This window comes from Protomyctophum parallelum (genome assembly GCF_964188405.1).
Source record: "Protomyctophum parallelum genome assembly, chromosome: 1".
NCBI lineage: Eukaryota > Metazoa > Chordata > Actinopteri > Myctophiformes > Myctophidae > Protomyctophum > Protomyctophum parallelum.
Genome location: NC_139697.1, coordinates 80,413,595 through 80,433,401, shown reverse-complemented (window position 1 = coordinate 80,433,401; position 19,807 = coordinate 80,413,595). Strand labels below are relative to the sequence as shown.

At 41.0% G+C, this 19,807-nt stretch overlaps 1 protein-coding gene across 1 annotated transcript in view; it reads left to right on the top strand.

The window, feature by feature from the left end:
* LOC310861486 (kin of IRRE-like protein 3) overlaps positions 1-19,807 on the top strand; it is a 269,242-nt gene that overhangs the window by 200,885 nt on the left and 48,550 nt on the right. The window contains exon 6 of the mRNA XM_083768947.1: positions 10,771-10,876. Coding sequence (XP_083625073.1) covers positions 10,771-10,876 — 106 coding nt within the window. The remainder of the gene's footprint in view (positions 1-10,770; positions 10,877-19,807) is intronic.

Below are 19,807 nucleotides of genomic sequence, written 5' to 3'. Positions count from 1 at the left end.
AAAAAGAAAAAAACAACATAATTTCTATAATGTTGATGTGGGCTGTGTTTCAGTAAGCGTCATAAAATTGAGATATTGCCGGTATAAATCCTTCTAATTCTGATACGTTCAAACAACAGTGTAAGATTACTAAAATAGCACTATATTATGCTATGCCCTGAACCCGTGCTGTGTCCTTTTGACTCCCAGTGCAGTAAATCAGCTAAATACATATGTATGGTGGCGCCGTCCTTCATTTTAATGGCATATGAACTGTGTAGTATTACAATTAACCGTCTATCCAGGGTGACAGTGTGAAAAACATAGGTCAGGCTTATTAAAAAAAATCACACCTGTGTGAACTGAGTGGTGCAACTACACATTTAAATTGGAAATTGGTTTCCGATTGGCTGTCATTTTTGGGCTGAGTAGGTAGGGATTTTTTTTTTTTGGAGGAGGATGGGTAGCAAGGAATTTATTTTATTGTATTAATGTTTTCGTGGGAAGCATGGGTAGCAAGGATTTGTTTTCTTTTTTTTCCTACGGCAATGATGGATAGGCTTCTTTTTTAATAACTTCAATATTTGCCTGAAATACCATCTTTTAAATAATGAAGTACACAACACTGTATGCCTATAGCTAAACATTTGAAAACTTTGAATAGAATGTCCACACACTGGTTGAGTTTTAATTGAACTCCAAACCAAAGTAAAGTGCTGCATTAATGTAGCTTCAGTTATCTTATGGTCATCATAACTAAACACCCTTTATGGAGACTACAGTGTAATGTTAGCCTGGCTGTAGCTACATGCAAACCGTTAGCTTCCCTCTTCCCCTTGGAGACTACAGTGTAATGTTAGCCTGTAGCTACATGCTAACCGTTAGCTTCTCTCTTCCCCTTGGACACTACAGTGTAATGTTAGCCTGTAGCTACATGCTAACCGTTAGCTTCTCTCTTCCCCTTGGAGACTACAGTCAGCATTGATGTGTGTTGCTACGACGCAGCATTGTGTTGCTACGTGCTAGGCACGCATTGTGCAGGCACGCGCATTGTACACACACGCGCAAATTTCACGCATGCGCACACCACTCTACATGATACAGGTACACGGACATTGCTGGTTTCACACATGCGCACACCACTCGTGCTCATGAGCATTGAGCACTGATACATACATACAGGTACATGGACATTACTGGTTGTAGGAGTGGTTGCACCACTCAAAAAGAAGAGGCTTGTTATTGTCTCTAATTGTCCACGGTCCCACTTCTACCTAGCGGGAGCTGCAGGGGGACAATGCAGAGAGGAGTCCACGCGGCTAGCGGGTAATTGCAACAAGAGGAGGAGCATGGACCAAATAATGCATTTTCCGTTTGATAATTAATAGCCAAATGCAGATGTGTTGTGCCCACAGAGGTCTCTCTGCTGGCACATGCGCGCACACACGCACGCGCGCACACACACGCAAAGAGTGTAACGGAGTGTTTTATCAAGTGGCTCCATTGACCCCCATGGGTCTGATCTCTTGTGACAGAGGCCCATATTTTTGCATTCATTATACGAGGCTATGTCTCTATTATGCCGCGGCCCACTTCAAACAGTTTGCACTCACGAAAGGTGCACATAAAGTTAATTACACGTACACATGTGCACACGCGCTCACACACACACACACACACACACACACACACAAACGTGATATTGTTTATTTATGTTGTTGGTGTCTTATAATCCCTTAAGGGATGGGTCTTAACGACAAGACACGAAAATTAAAATTCATTCATTCATTCATTCACACTCACACACACACAGGGTCTGAGTAAACATGGTCATTCTCAACCGTTTTAATTTCAGGGACCACCAGTTTGTTATGCATATTATATTTGATTTTTGAGGAGCACCAGCCCCTCTAAAGCCCAAACCACACCAATGGGTTGACATGCATGCAACTCCTTGCAACCAAACGGTTGCGAGTATAGACCCATGCAGACCCATGTAGTTGCAAACAACCATTTAATTGAACCAATTGAATCACCTGGGTCGACGTGCGTCGCCATGTGCCGACGTGCAACAAGACATATCACACCGCTGGAACGAACGCTAAAACCGTTTTGTTGTGTCTCGACCCATTGGTGTGGTTTGGTTTTATTGGTGCTTTGAACTTCCAGATGCAAAACTACAATCTGCCATTCATTGTCAATGGAAGCCATCGACATGAAGATGCAAACATGCATCCAGCGTTTGTAGCTGATGCGAAAGCTGCAAAACTACAAAGTGAAGCTGAGCTTGGTTCAACTTCCAGGTGCAAAGCTACAACTGTAGCGGCAATTTTTTGCCCCCTCCCCGCTTTTTTTTCACCCTGTTCTGGCTGACGGAAACTTGCGACGTCTTCTTCTAGTCCAATGCAATGCCTAGGTCCAAAAGGGCTCGCAGTTGAGACTGGATTGTTGTTGTTGCCGGCCGCCGTGCCTTCGACGCACATCACTACTGACACACGCTTGATGACGTCAACGACTGCGTGAGCATCAGATTGTACAAAGCGACAACGCAACAAATTATGCTGTGGTCTTTCATCTTTGCACGTGCCTCGTGTGAATGCGACATAACGTCTGTTATGTCTTTTGGAAGTTACGTCATATGGCAGCCAAGTCTATGGCTTGTTTAAAGAAGTGAGGCACCTCACCTCACACAAGTGTGATTATTTTTTACATTATTGAGGGAGAGCCCCTCCTACGTCTAGCTTTGAAACACAAAAATTGAAGGCAAAAGTAAAATTATGACAAAAGCGCCCCTCAATTCACACGGGAGGGATTTTATTATGTGCTATCTCAGACTGCAAACGACCCTGTAAAAGGTATTTTAACTCGGTGATGGTCTCCAGATAAAACGGCAAAGTCCTGTTATGTTCTCATACACAGAGCATGGAGGCAGAGCGCACCACGGGATGGTTATATCACAACTTCACAAGGCATTTTATTTTCATCATGGTTTTACATTCACCAATCGCTGATGAGCGGCGCTTTGTAGGCGAGGAGGGAGGCTTGTTCATTGTAGGAACTCCATTATATCATATTGCTCTGCATCAATGTAATAAACAATATGAGTTGTGAGCCATGATATCATAAGTTTTGCGGATTCACTGTTTTGCTAGGCTTTACTGTTAATATTAATGTTAATGTTAATAATCAATCAAAACAGCCCATAAGGGTTTCTCAACTACCAATCATGTAGTTGGGGACCAACGTGACACACGTCACTGAGACTGAAAGCCATTGCAGTAAATACAGTGAGACCTAGAAAAGGTAGCACAGGCTGAGAATCAAGGCCACACACATGTATAAAACTTTGAATAGATTCAAGCCTAAAAGGCTGTATGCAAAAACAAACACATACAATACTGCATGATATGCACCGTTTCTCGCAGAAACCCTGAAGAGGCGTTGTTTGTTTCTTATAATAATGTGGAACTGCACTGTGTGCAAGCAAAGAATGTCCACATACCATCCTAGTGTAGCAAGTATTAATTAGCAATATAGATAATTGCCAACAGCAGGGATATACTATGGTTGATGTCAAAGACCATATGTGCATATCGTTTCACATCCGCATCTGATTATATCAAAAGTAGTCACAAGGTGCCCACATATGCACACGCATGCTCACACATCGAGGCGTATGCGCTCGCACGCACGCACAATGTCATGTGCATGACATGCAAAGACTGTCACACAATATGCTTTGTGTGTTTTAACATATAACTAAACAGATGGTCATCTTCGTTAAGTCCTAGACATGTCGTGGAACACTAAACAAAGCCTCTGTCGGCTTATGTTGAGAAAAAAAGTCCACCATTTACAAAGGTATGAGAGCCGAAAACAAACCATATGTAAAGCCAACACTGGAAACAATGAGGAGCATCTGTTTGTTTCTTTCCGCAAATACTAATGAGTCATGACGGCACGATTTGTATACTTTTTCTGCTGGTCCCAGAGGTCCTTGGGAGGGGGGGGGGGGGGGGCAAGTTAACCCAATCTATGCCGAACCCGCAATTCTTTAATGTCCTTTAATCCAGAATGAACGGTATTTTATTTACTGTTCGTTAGCTGTTTTTAGCATACGTGCCTAGCCTCCCGGCACGCGATCGAAAGCATCTTTAGATCTCCCATCGAGATAAAGACTATGTTTACATTGTTTATGTTTCTTGAGATGATGCTTTGGACAATCAGGTTATTGCAGTCGGTGGCCTCATGCAAAGTAAACTGTGGGAACGTGACATGGAAAAAGTATGAGGATCACTGCCATGCCTGTGTGCTGTATTTTCACTTTCCCATTAGCTGCAATCTTCTCTGGCAAATGAGTGAAGGCTGAATAGGAACAGATTGGACCATGTAACCTACAGGCCCATCACTTTGACTTAATATAGATTTGTCAACGTCACTCAAAATAACAATCATGATACACCTGAACAACCACCAAATGTACTGTATAGGCCTAGTCGAGAATATGGAACGTCTTGATAATCTATAGTTCTATACCTACTGGTAAAAAAATTAATGTTTTCAGCTTATGTCAATTTCCATTTGGGGAAAGAAATTCTTATTTTATACAAACATCGTACTCTATGTTTATAGTGCTCTGAACAAACATTAGAAAGTCCATAGACTTGGCTGATCATCACCTTTATTTAAACTCGGGAATACAATTGTAGCCGAGGTTACAATACAACACAAAATACATCCAGTAGACCTTACATTAAAAATCACACCCGTGTGAAGTGATGGGCGCTAATATATTAAAGTCTAACTCATGTTGAATAGGTGATGTAATGGTGATGTAAAACAAACGGTGCAAACACAAACATTAAACATCAATTAAACAATAAAGAGACAATATGACATAATGAGGCACATTGTGACGTAAATATTCCCTTCATTGTCAATTGTGTTTACAAAACAAACATTGAACCATTGAACTTTAAGCAGAACAGCCAATCAATAAAAAAAAATAAACAAATAAAATGACTCAATTGAAACAGGAGCACTCACTGTTAAAAATGTTTTGGAGCATTCCATTGAACTGACCGAATGATGGCAGGGAGCTCAGTTTTAAAGATTTGTGGAGTTCATTCCAAGATGTTGGGCCGCTGACAGAGAAAGCTGCTCTGATAATAAGATATAACCAGAGCATAGGTGCTATCGTTCAGTACCAGCATAGAGCAAATGATATAGGCAGGGAGCAGCAATAGCTTTATATAAAAACAGGTACCAGTGTTTATCCCGCCTCAGAGAGCATAAACCTCAGTTCACATAAAGTGCACAGTTGTGGGTACTAGGTTTGTTTAAAGTGCTCTAAACAAACATTAGGAAGTCCATAGACTTGGAAAGAAAAAAACAAGATATGCAGTGAGTACAGTATTACCCATGCCATGAACATATGGCTTAATTACATTACAGTAAGAATTGGCAGGATGGAAGGGAGGGAGTTGTATGTTATAGATAGTTTTTACATTTGATTGACTAAAAGTAACCCAGTATGTGATTATTACAATATTAATTCTCCCACCATCTTAGTCACAAGGCAATTTTAGGAGGTCTCAAGTGCTTAAATATTTGTCAAACCCAATGGAGACATATGTGACCAATTTAATTGTTATATATTGTTATATAAATACATTTAAATAAAAAAAATCTAACTTGTGTGAAGTGAGGGGCACTCTTATCATCACATCCCATGCTACGGACACACACAAAGCTATGCATAGGAGGGGCTAGAAAAAGAAAAAAACGACACATGGATATACTATATAGCAGTTATGTAGCCTACTGCATGAGGCATCCACTCGACAGTGACAATATATAAGACAAGCAGGGCGTTGCGTTATCAGACTGGAATCAAGCATCCAGCAGGAGAGCAGGAGGGATTGTTGGCAAAGCCGGTAAAGTAGGCCAAGCCAAGCATCAGAGCCATGATGCACAGGGTGCAGACTCCAAACGATATCACCAGGTGCCTGATGATGTGATCCGACCTCATGACCTGGACCTGACATGGACTGCCCACAAATGGACTCATGGCCTGGACTTGCATTGAACTGGTCCGAAACAATGGACTCCCACGTTTTGACTCGTCTCTTTCTTCCTCGAACAACATGCCTGTGCCCCCATCTAAAGAACAAGCAAGCTCTTCCTCTCTTTGCGCGAATTCCGTCTCTTCAACCTGGGCATCTTTGATGAACTGTTCCAGACTTTTCACTTGGGTCGAGAGAGACGAGTTCTCTGACTGCAGTCGATTGACTTCGCAATCCGCCGCTTCCAGGAAGCTCATCAGTTCATCGTTGAGCTGCTTTAGTTTGCCTTGAGTATGTTCCAGCTCGGCTATTCTCTCAAAATCCACCATCTCTGCAAGCTCCCTTTTTGATCTAATTGGGCACTGATATATTTCCTACTGCATACGGCCTCTTTTATAGGACTTCACTCACGCTCTCTCGCTGATCGAGCTCTGGACTGACGTCACACCGCTTTGGCACAGCATTGGCCGGCTTATTGCATGGGTTGGCTGACGTCAGGATCTCCACATTGCCCATATATGGGCTGTGTCAGGCATGTACATAGGTATATTTGTCCAGACAGACTCACAGGCAAGACAGACAAGACAACCAACTTTAACTTTATTGAATAAATATTATTGCTGAAGCATATTATAACATGAAAATAGAATGTATTGCTGAGTTTTCATTCTGCAGAATGTGTACATAGAGGCCAGTATTATTGAGCCCCTCCTACAGCTGTCACATTTGCCATTGACAATGAAAGGAGAATTTACGTCATATGTGTCTGAACAAAACGACTTTTTGTATGAACACAAACAAACAATGAAAAGATATTTATGTCATATACTGTATATGTGTCTGAGCAAAATGCTTTTTTAAACACAGTGCGACTGTATTTGTGTTGATTTGTTCAGATCTATTTCATATTAAACCGTTTCGGTTTCGAGCGTGTGTGGCTTTTGGTGTTTTTGGAATTTGAATCCTGAACAGTAACAGTTTTTTAGGACATATGAGGTTTTCACCCGACGGAGACGATACACATCATTGACTGGTGGAACCCTCATCTCCCTCCCTCAACATCAGAGGTCACAGCCGATCTACAAGATCACAGCCACTCGCAGTGTGACCAGTTGTGCGCCTGTAGATCTGCTATTTCCATCTGTTGTTCACCTATTATGACGAGACCAGAATAGGGATCACGTCCTTAACGGAGTGTACAATACTCTTCCATTTCCGTTTCCACTGTGAACATTTCTTGGCAAATGACAGAGAAGCAAAGTTGTTAAAAAAGTAAACATAGTTAAAATGTATTCAATCCACTTATCAAGACAAATCCAGCTGTGCCAGGTATTTTAAGTCTAATTAATATGCAGATTTGATTCAAATGAGCATCTCAGCAATTTCCTATCACTTGGTAGTCTGCCAGGTCTGCATTTCCCTCTTTGGTTATGGCTTCTACAGTATCTTGTTAAGTGAATGAACGCAACAATGTATACACACAACATAGCTACGGTAATTGTCATCAAATTAACCTGTGACCCGAATAAAATGCATGACATAACATAACAAGTAAGTAACATAACATATTACGACTTATTTGTAGTTGCTTTCATGCATTACCCTCGTCTACGGGTCATTTTACATGGATATTCTGATATTTAAAATTAATCCTACTTCCCAGCACAAGCTCTTGACGCACAGGACAAATTAGCAAGTGTCGTGTCAGATTTTCACTTCTTCCTCACAGAAAATGACTGGATTCATGTGGAATTAATACCAGCAAAGCTTCAACTCATTAAGACCTGAGGCCAGTTCTACGTAATGCCTTCTAAATCAGTAGTTTGCAAAAATGTTCAAAAATAGCAGATATACAAGCTCGCAGCACGGCACGGAGAACCGAGTATGCATATGAAGCATCAATTGCCGGTGGGCCCAATATCATTAACGAGAGTCACACCTAACAGAATCGCCGGGGTGATTTTTTTGGAACACTGAAACGGTTTTGGGGAAAATAATCCGTGAGCCAGAGGTAGAGGGAGTGACGTCAAGACTTTGGTACAGTAACCACATACAGTAGGCTCTGATGCCTGACAGAGATGCCCCGGTTTGACCGTTTGCTGCATGCATGTCACTACTCTCTCTGTTTCCTGTCTCTCTCTCACTGACTATCAATAAAGGCACAAATAAATCCTCCAATATACGGTATATATATTATGTATTTGTTAAAGTAGCAATTTCCGGGAAGCGGCATGATGGAACCAGTGCATGGGTCCATCCTTGGCTCCTTCTGCTGGTATTGTGAGTTGTGACAAAGTGTCCTTGAGCAAGACACTGCCTAACTAGCCTTGCATGGTTGCCTCTAGCTGGAGTCTGTGTGTGATTTGGTGAATTTAATGCACATTGTGAAGCGCTTTGGATGATGCTGTTGGTGTTTTGCTTGCAAATAAACACCAACACATATCGTGTGCACTAGTAAAGATTTTAGCGTTTCGTCCAGGGGGGCAGTCAGCCAGATATTTCGTGAAGCCTCATTTGAAATCGGTAGTTCATATAATGGCCTGTTGTGGCGCTGGACTGGACCCAAAAAGCCCCATAGCTCCATAGAGGCCCATGTATTTTGGCCCAACTTCACCTAGACTGTATTACCTTAATAAACATGGTCATGAATACTTTCTTCTTCCAGTCACTAGTTTAAAGTCTCATTTCTAATGTCATAATATTCTTTTTGGAAAATTATGGTCCCATTAATTAAAAAAATGACCATAAAGAAAAAAAACCATCGCGTATGTTCTGAGGGGCGTGGCTACCGTTACAGTCTATGATCGGGATTCCCCTCCCACTCGAGTCAAAATAAAAACCAACGGAGAAGAAGGGGGGAAGTCCCGCCTCGTCGTCTGGGCCAGCCAATGGACAGCTGGTCCAAAACGGAGCCAGCCAATGGCCAGCTGGTACCAAACGGATCTAGAAAGATGGCGACTTACATCAGGAATTACCATATTATTACAGGCTTCATTTTACGTTCATGTTAGACCCGGCGAACGCTTTGTCCATATTTTTTACAGTCTATGGTTTCGTCTCATCATAATAATGTCCAAAAGTGTTACTTTTCAGGATTCAAATTAAAAAATGGCAAAAGTAGCACATCCACAAGTTCAAAGTGTGTCATTTCGAGCTTGTGGATCTGCTGCTTTTGATACGTTTGTGTGTGATGCCGTGGTATTGTCAAGCATTTACCATAAAACACAAAAAGTCAGAATATGGAGATAGGAGCTAGGTTTCTGCCCGTCAGCAACGAAATAAACCAATTAGACAGGGTAACATGTTTTTAATTCATTCCTCTTTCCAATGAATCTTTTAAAGGACAACTTTAGTTTTTTTCAACCAAGGTTCATGTTTTAGGTTGTTATTAGAGAAAGTAAAAGATGAGTGTTATTTTTTTTCCATTTGCTGCTTTCTTTCGTTTTAGGGATTTTAGCTGTTTTGTACAGGGGGGCGGGGGCATTCGAGCATGGTGCTAAATATGTATTTTTTTACAAAATATTATGGAGATTAATTTTTTTATTATTTACTATAGCCCTAATAAACCCCAGGAAATTACATCTGGCCACAAATAAATCACAGAATCTACTGAATGTGAAGGTAGCCTAGTGGGGGGAAGCCACACTGTGTGTCATAGGCTAAATGTCAGTTTGACACATTTAGTAGATCTCGTGATGTTTTGTGGCCAGATGAAATTTCCAGGGGTTTATTAGGACTATAGTAAATAATTAAAAAAGAAATCGCTATCAAATGTTGTAAAAAAATACATATTTAGCCCCATGCTCGAATGCCCCCGCCCCCCTGTCAAAAACAGCTAAAATCCCTAAAACGAAAGAAAGAAAAAAAAAGAACACTCATATTTTAGTTTCTCTAATAACAACCTAAAACATGAACCTTGGTTGAAAAAAACTAAAGTTGTCCTTTAAGTTGACCAGAACAAACTATATATGGAATATGGTTTACTTTACACGTTGTCATGCTGCATGGAGCATCAGTGATTGATTGATTGATTGAAATATGTATTAACAGTTTGTAGAATTTACAGTACATTTTAAGCACAAACTCAATACAAAGATACCCTCTTCAACCGTTTCTCCGTTGCAGACACAGGAATAATTTGTGGGAGTTGTGGTGGTTCAGTTTTACTTATTTATTTGCATTATTTATTCATGTGTTTAGTTTATTGAATAGGCTATACCCAAAGGTTTGTAGGCTGGATACACAGTGGTGAAAGTAGATTATAGATCTCGCCAGGGGCCTAAGGTTTCGCAATGTCTTAAATAAATGATGTCACATAGTATGCAAGTTGCACTTAAGCCTGATTGATATTTACAGTAGTTGCCCGCTGGTGTAAGTGTGCCAAAAGTGGCACATCTGCAAGCCTGAAGATCAGCTATTTTTGCTACCTACTATAATATCAATTAAGCATTACAATTTACAACTTAATACAGAGTGACTTACAGTAAGCAAGAACAACACAATGATGTAATACATCAAATACATAGAAATAGTCATCAAGGCTCATAAGCAAGCTACAGTAAGAACCTAACATCCGCCTATCAGTAGAACATACAATGAAACTATGTCTACATACGGTATGCTATCTAAATTACATATAAATCCTGAGATCACATGTAATCACTTGCTTTATTATATCTACCTTTATTCAAGCAGTGTGATGACTATAGTTTTTTCTCCTTTAAAGATCTCCCCCTTGTCAACCTTACCGTGGAGCCCCAGCCCATTCTGGAAGGGAATCTGGTGAGGTTCCACTGCTCTGCCAAGGCCAACCCACCAGTCATCTACTACAGGTCAGCTTTAATATGACTGTGTTCATTTGCATTCACTGTTTCTCTCTATCTCTTTCGCTCTCTTTCTTTTCTGTTGTAATTATATACAATACAATACAATCAAGTCAACCAAGTGGGTCCATAGTTGAAAGGCGTTCCAAAAGCACAATTAGATTTCTGATTGTGAGCCGCAAGACAACGCAAATGTTCTCTTGAGGGGTAGTTTTTTTTTTCTCCTTTTTTTCCCAATAGATTTTTCTCTCTGCAACAATCTAATGCTTAATTTATGCTCCATCGTACATCTTTGGTCTGAACTAGGCTTAAAAGACACTCACAGTGACTTCCGACTAACACTATCCATGCACGGCAGATACTAAGGTAGATCACAGTGACTTCCCACTATAACACTGTCTATGTACGTTAGATACTAGGGTGGATCACAGTGACTTCCCACTATAACACTATCTATGTACGTTAGATACTAGGGTAGATCACAGTGACTTCCCACTATAACACTATCTATGTACGTTAGATACTAGGGTGGATCAAACGGCAAACTCAACATATAGAAAATGATTGGAAACCAGAATCCGTCTTGTTGGATTGTCAATGACATTTTATGTCTGAGGCCTCATACACACATTTCAAACGAACATTCTGTGTTCCGTCTCAATGCTCAATGTGTCTCAATGCTTTTCCATTGGAAGTCACGTGGTTTGGCATGAATGAATGAAATCATTGAATTTGTTTTTAAATCATGAAAAATGCTTTTTTGAATATGTTTTGAAATGATCATAATCAAAAACAAAATGTAGGAAACCAAAATATAAGGATCCATAAAAATGTGTCGGTGACCCCCCGACCCACTGTTTGGGGGTAAATATATAAATTTGCATGATACTGCAGAGCAGACAGCACAACATACCATGCCAATTTGTACATTTATATAAAAGTGCGTGCTGGTATTGTCTTATAGAGATTTATTGTGAAGTAACGCTTTCCGACGGGTTTTTGCTTAGTGATTACCTAAAAGTTTGAACTTGCCTGTACAAGACACCAAGTCGAGGACACCACGGCCTTATATTAATGTACTGCTGAGGTGTCTGCTAACCAGGGCCATCTGACAAAGCAGAATAACCCCCAAAAACATTAATTTCCCCAAGTCTTCGATGCACGTGTCAGATTTTCAACACACATCTTTTTAGAATAGGGCGGGCCGCGTGGGAACAGGCAAACAACGTGCTCCTGAAACGGATCACAAGTCATCACTGAATGTGTGAAAGTACTTTTCGATGGTGCTGCTCATTTCTCCAAGTGATCAAAACAGCAGCGATGAATGGTCGCTGATGATCAGCGGCCGACTGAATAGCGTGTTGGGGTAGGAGCGAAGTGAGGACTTTCACACCTGGTGCTACAGCCAGAGATGTACTTGGTTGCACATTGTGTTGCCTACCGAAAATGTAGCCGATCTACAAGCTCAGCGTCGCAGTGCGTTGTGAGCTTAAAGATTGGCTATTTTCTGTAGGGCTTTACTGTAGGTAGAGCTTGTAGATCTTTGTGTTTTTCTGTCGCACAACGAAGCCTGAATCAGGCTTAACACCCTGCAGCCCCTCCACGGACCAAGGAGGGCTTTGCTTTGAATCAAAACAAGCTCTGTGGCTCCTCTTTCCTTTTTAGATTTCTGAAAACGCAACTTTGTTAAGTTCAGCTAACTTAGGCGAAGCCGTGGCAGGATTAAGCACACTTTCTTTACAGCCCCCGATAAAATTTCAATTTTAAATCTCAATACCCTTGAGCTACCGGCAGCCCAACAGGCATTTCAGTATATTACACACAGCTTGCCTGGAATAAGATCTGATCTGCTGGGACGCGACGAGTCGAGCATTCCGAGATAGGGCGCGCGCATGCCGACGTACGCTGTGCTTGACTCGGGTTGTCAGGGGCAGGGCAACAAGGCACTTAGTCTGTGAAATGTGTCAAAAATACTCCTGAAGCTATAAACACTTGTCCGGCGGCAGGCGTCTCGTTGATTATAAATGTGCAGACAGCCCTGAGAGCGTTGCCACACATCTCTGCCATCTGCCCGTGGACAAGGGCAGGGATAAGCATCATGCCTCTGCTGCATTAGGAAGGCAGTTCACTCTTCCTTTGACTCACACGCTATCGTCCACTTGGAGGTTATACCATACCATACCATACCATACCATACCATACCATACCATACCATACCATCTTTATTTCTATAGCACATTTAAATAACAACAAGTTGTACCAAAGTGCTTTACAATAAAATAATAAAAATCACAACTTCATTTAAAAACAAACAACATACAGTACACAGTGTCACTTTCAACATCAAAAAGCTCATACTATGCTAGGAAAAGCCAAAGAATAAAAATATGTCTTGAGGCGTGATTTAAACACCTGAAGAGTGGGGGCCTGTCTTATGTGCAGAGGCAGTTCATTCCAGAGCTTGCGAGCTGCGACTGCAAAAGCCCGGTTCCCTCTAAGCTTCAGCCTTGATTTAGGCACCACCAGGAGAAGCTGGTCAGAGGACCTGAGGGTCCTTGTGGGAACATACGGTTTGAGTAGTTCAGAGAGATAAATGGGTGCCAAACCATTTAAACATTTAAAAACAAAAAGCTAAACTTTGAAATCAATCCTGTAGCGCACAGGAAGCCAATGGAGGGAGGCTAGTACAGGACTAATATGGTCACGCTTACGTGTACCTGTAAGCAACCGTGCGGCGGCATTCTGGACTAACTGTAAGCGAGATATGGAGACCTGGTTGACTCCAATATACAGGGCATTACAGTAGTCGAGGAGGGATGTCATAAAGGCATGGATAACAGTTTCGAACACAGGGCGGGAAAGACAAGATTTAATCTTTGCCAGCCTTCTCAGCTGGAAGAAGCTCTTTCTGACTGTTTCATTTACCTGTTTGTCCATTTTTAGATCAGAGTCTATTTTAACGCCTAGATTGGTGGCAATTGGCTTTAAGAAAGGCTCAAGGGGACCTAAATCACCGGGAGGAAACACATTGTTGCTTGGCCCAAACACCATAACTTCGGTCTTGCCGTCGTTAAAGTTTAAAAAGTTTAAAGCCAGCCATGCTTTTACATCCTCCAGGCAAACGAGCAAGGGTTTTAAGGAGTCAGGGTTGTTACGTTTCAGAGGCAGGTAGATTTGGCTGTCATCAGCGTAACAGTGGAAGGAAACACCGTGTTTTCTAAAAATAGATCCTAGGGGGAGCAGGTACAACATAAACAAGATTGGACCTAAGATCGAGCCCTGTGGCACCCCGCAGTTGAGGGATGCTGTGGAGGATGTAGCGTCTCCTATAGGGTGACACAGAGACTTCTCCCTGACAGGTAGGATCTGAAAAACTCCAGTGCTGACCCTCTAATGCTAACCCAGTGCTCCAAGCGAGAGAGCAAAATGCTGTAATCTACCATGTTATATGGAACAGGTGGAGGCCAATGTTTGCCGTAAAGGAGTGACAAAATGGAGAGTGTCAGTCTCTAACTGACAGCATGACATACATGTATACTGTACGTAGTCAGTGGTGGAAAACATACTCAAATGTTTAACTTAAAAAGTATCAATGCTGCATTATAGAAATACTCTGTTACAAGTAAAAGTCCATGAATTCAAAATGCACTTCAGTAAAAATACAAGTATTGGCATAAAAATGGACTTAAAGTTCCAAAAGTAATAGTGCTCATTATACAGAATGTCCCATTTCAAGTTTTTCATGTATAAAAATCATGTGAAATTAGCAGATCTACAAGCTCACCACTTGACGCATGGTGAGCTTGTCTATTTTCAAATGGCCGAAATGTTTATACTGTAGGGTTTGAAGTGGTTAATGTAAAAGTTTTCAAATAATTGTAATGGAGTAGTGTAGCGCTCGCCGATATCAAACAAATATCAAGCATTAAAATACGGAGATCTCCGTCTAGGACAGATAACAGATGCGTTTGAAAAGATGTAGCTCTCCGTCTTGATCAGTTAAGTGTTAAGTACAGTACTTAAGTACATGTAATGAGTTACTTTCCACAAATAACCTCCCCTTAATTGCAATGGTGATTTTCTTCTGAAGGTTGGGTGGCTTGTTGTGACATATGCTGTTTGCAGACTTTTGTCACTCACAGCATCACATATGTCTTGTCAAATACAATATAATGTGAAGTATTTACTATGTGCATCTTGCACATAGTAAATACAAGTGGGGTAATGTGTTTGGCATGTCTATTTGTGGGTTGCCTACACACATATTACCAACTGTCCAAGCACAAAGATATGTTTAGCAACAACACTTCACGACACATTCACAATGCCTTCACAAAGAAGGCGCTGCATGACAAAGTATAGCCCTCACGTCATCTCTCATTAGACATTCATATGTTAATTAGCAGAATTTCTGTAAAAAAACAAGACAAGCACACATTTGTTGGCCCAAGCCTGAAAAGCTGGAGCCTCCATCTGATGAGCCTTCGTCTCAGGTTTTAAAATTCTAAAAACAAAAAAGAAACTGCCTGCCCCTGGCCAGCCGGAGCGCCTGATGGAGGGGAAAGGAACAGGTTGGAATAACGTGTTCCTTCCACGCACTACATCCAACCAGGGAAACTCCCCCCTGTCAGGTGTAAAGGAGCAACTTGGATACTCAGGCATGAAGGAAGCATGAGTTAAAGTCTGTTGCTCTCCCCATGTCCCCCATATATGGGGACTAGGTTGGCGGAGGGTGTGTAGAGCCCAGGATCACATTAGATAATTGACACAGGGGTGACACAGGGGTAAAAATGATAAAAAACAACACAAATTTTTTAGAATTTTATGCTTTGGCTATTAAAAAATAGTAGATACAAGCTTGTAGATCTGGTATTTTTGACATTTTTTGTCTTTGCTTCCCTGGAATTAAAGGAGAATTCCATACTAAAAGGCTTTCTTACCTTTCTTTGTAGTTGTTACGTCCCCATCAAAGAGGTCCAGGTGTTATTTTGTGCAAAAGCTCCTTATTGGCTATTTCCCCTACCATAAGCCCTAAATGAATGGGATGTATGGGGTGTGTGCTAATTCGCTTATTTCCATCGCTCAAAATTATAATTCTTTTGTATATATCCTCTCTTCATAATGTAAATAACAACCCAAGCGGCACACTTTACTACTTATTTCGATGGAAATAAGCGAATTAGCACAACACCCCATACATCCCATTCAATTCAATGCAATTCATTTAGGGCTTATGGTAGGGGAAATAGCCAATAAGGAGCTTTTGCACAAAATAACACCTGGACCTCTTTGATGGGGACATAACTACAAAGAAAGGTAAGAAAGCCTTTTAGTATGGAATTCTCCTTTAAACATTTTTCAGATGAGGGACTTGGCGTGGCCTAATGCATATACTGTACTGCAATGTCGGGGAGTTTTCAGAAAACTCTTAGGATTTAGAAGGCATTTTTAGAACCAGCCTCAGGTGTTAATGGGTAAAAAAAATAATATATAATACAGCACCATTGTGAAATCACAGACATAATATGCATGAGTAGATTATGATAGATTTGAAAGTAACACACCTGTTGTGACAAAAAGGGAGCTGAGCCAGAAGGCAAAGCACACAATCTGTCACAATGCGTCACAATGTGCCACAACGCTACAGTATGCAGACGTGCTGTTTTCCGCAAAGAGATTTGATGTAGCAAGGAAAACTTTAATAGTGGACCATGTACAGAACCAACCCTGGTATTACCCTAAGTATTAGTTTACCGTAAGTATAAACCGTAGATGGTTTAAGTAGTTGTTAAGTGCTTGAAGTTCCAGTCACTAAGTTCCAATCACTAAGTTCTAATCACTAAAGGTGTGGGTATATGCAAGAGTGCTAATTCAAAGTAAACTAATCAAATGGTCAAAGTTGTCATAATAATGTGTGTTGATTGATTAACGGTATCGACTGATGCATTGAGTAACATGCCACAAAACATTCCACAGTGCTGGAAGGGTTTGAGTGGGACAGTGAATGAAAATATGTTTTCCTACAATATACTATCTTCATTAGCTGAAAAGGCAGCAGCAAACCATCTTTATATTATTTGGAGCTGCTAAAATGTTAGGAGAGATAACAGCTCCCAATGATAGATACACAGATACTTTATTAATACCCTTGGGGAAATGCAGCTATCCCATAACTTTTGCAGGCATACACAAAGATAGTTACAAAGAAAAGAAGATGGTTAAAACACAATAAAAGAGGACAAGGGTAATAATGCTACAGCATGAGCCTGAGGCTAGAAGCTTAACAAACAAACGGATGCTTTAAAACAAAATATACCACTTTAAAATGAGTAATTCTATAAATTAATAAAAAGTTATGAAATGCATAAATAGGTGCATGTGCCCAGAGGCATGAGGGAGAGTGCACCGTCAACGCACCCCACATAGCAATCACTCTGACAAAACACTCTTCAGACAGTCTTAGAAAAACAACTCACATCTACACATAGAAACCAATGAAAGAGCATGGGGAGTCAACAGAAATCTATCAAATCAAACGAAATTGCTTTATTGCTCTTGCAACTTTCTTTCTTTCTTTCTTTCTTTCTTTCTTTCTTTCTTTCTTTCTTTCTTTCTTTCTTTCTTTCTTTCTTTCTTTCTTTCTTTCTTTCCATCACCATAGCTTAACAATGTTGTTATGTACATGCCATACACTATACAGGGTTTTGTCTTTGTCCACCAGGCTGTGAGTTCAAGGGGCGAGTCTGTCTGTCTGTCTGTCTGTCTGATTGGCGAGGCTAATGTGCTGCCAGTAGGCTAATGAGGTACCTCCCCTTTTTGTTTACATTTTGTGTATATACTGTATATATACACAGCATATTTTTTATATTTATATTTGACTTTAATGATGTCCCAGAAGTAACGAGGTCATGCATTATAGATGTCCTCATCACATGACTGACGTCACAGAGTGGCCACGAACATTCCCTGGGCTGAAAGATACAGTGTGCACTCTGCTCCGCCGAGCACACCACTCTGGTGTTGGAAGAATGTTTAGCATAATATGCTTTTTTATGCTTGTTCAGCAAAGCCATGATTCGTTCTGTATTTAGGTAATTACACTATGCTGGCACACGGGAGCTGTCCTGTATAAAGCTCTCACTATCAACCAGCGCACGGCTCCGCTGAAGCGAGAGGTGGCTAAAGAGCCTCGTTCAAGGGCACCTCTATGTGTATAGCTGCTGAAAGACAGGACACCGTCACTTGTTAAGTTTCACTTCACCTTCACGTCAGTGTGTATGTGTGGGGGGAGGGGATTACAAATGACGACTATAGTCACAAACGTGCTTCTCAAGCGGCGCCGTGAACCCTGATTTATGTTTTAGGACACCTTTGGATCAACCATAAGAGGTTGTCGTTATTCATTTGTCTTTAACGGAGTACACACAATGCTTCTCTCAAGGCTTTACTTCAGACATATACTTCTTTCTTTTCAGAAAAACCAACGTTCGGCGGAAAGGTTTTAGAACGTTGTTCTGTTCTAACACACTCAGCTCTCAGCACTCGATGCGGAGCCGCGTCGAGTATGAAAAACTGTTTTTGTCTGCTGAGAACTTGTTCGGTTTCAGCAAGCATGAAGCCAAATTCCTTTCATGTATTTGAAGTATATATGCCTAGCTATGCTGCATGCCTTCAGGGCGCCTGGTTCAATACTCACTCGCTCATCCTCTCGATTCCCCTGGTTCACGGAAGTATAGTTTTTCTATGGAGAATAACATGGGGTGATCTTAATATCGTCTACTATAAGCATTGTGGTCCAAAAATAAACAAGCTGTCTCTGCTTTATTGTCAGGGAGGTGCCTCTGTATCGTTTGCGACAGTCAGTCACTCATATGATACAGTCTGTTTCTAGCGAAAATGTAACTAATTCAGTAGCAGTAACAATAGCGTCAGTTGATTCTTCATATCCAATCCATATGAGTGAAGCGGCCTGGATGAACACAGTTCTTATAGGCGATCTAAAATCCCCCTATGGGGATTACAATGTAAATAAAAAGTACACCTGTGGATTTGCACCCTCTACCGATATTGACGTCAGACTTCGGTGCTCTATTGGCATCAAAATGTACTTAAAGCAGGGCTGTAGCTGACCATTTGGTTGCCCTACTCGTAGGATATTTGTGCTACCCCCTCCCGACGAGAGCGCTGCTATTCCTCATGCAGATCGGCTATTTTCACTGTTTGTGAGGACGCACACACGGCCGCTCGTTATTACGCGGTAGAGCCGCAGAGAAAATTGTTATTTTGAGGGTCGGCTTGGCACTTTTTGGCACATTTTGTTGCCCCCCTCTGTGTGTTGCCCTACTCGCGTACTGCGCGTATAGGTAGCGAGTAGCGACGGCACTGACTTAAAGTACCAAAAGTAGAACTTTTGCAGAAGTTTTCATAAAATGTATAAAAATCATTTGAAAATAGCAGATCTGTGCAAGCTTGTAGATCAGCTTATTTTCAAATGGCCGAAATGTATACAGGGCTGAAGTGGAAAGTGGGTAAAGTATGTTTTGTAATAATAATCAAATTCTACAAAGTAACTAGTAACAAAAGTTTTCAAATAACTGTAGTGGAGTAAAAAGTATGTTTACTCCATGAGATGGATGATGCTGTATGTACTGTATGAGATGCAGTGGAGTAGAAGTAACAATTGGAAATACTAAAAAAAACAAAAAAACTCAAAATTCTATTAAATACATTACTTGAATAAATGTAATTACTGCAAAGAGGAACTTTCCAACACATGCCGTTCCTTACTAACAGGGGTGGGCTCTATGTAATTAATGATGGTATAGTTTATTATGCTTGGCTCGCGTCTTGTAAATTGCACACTGGTGTTTAACCACAGCTCGACAGCTTCATCCACGCTGTATCTATTTTAGCGTTGGGTAACAAGAGGCGAGGGGATTC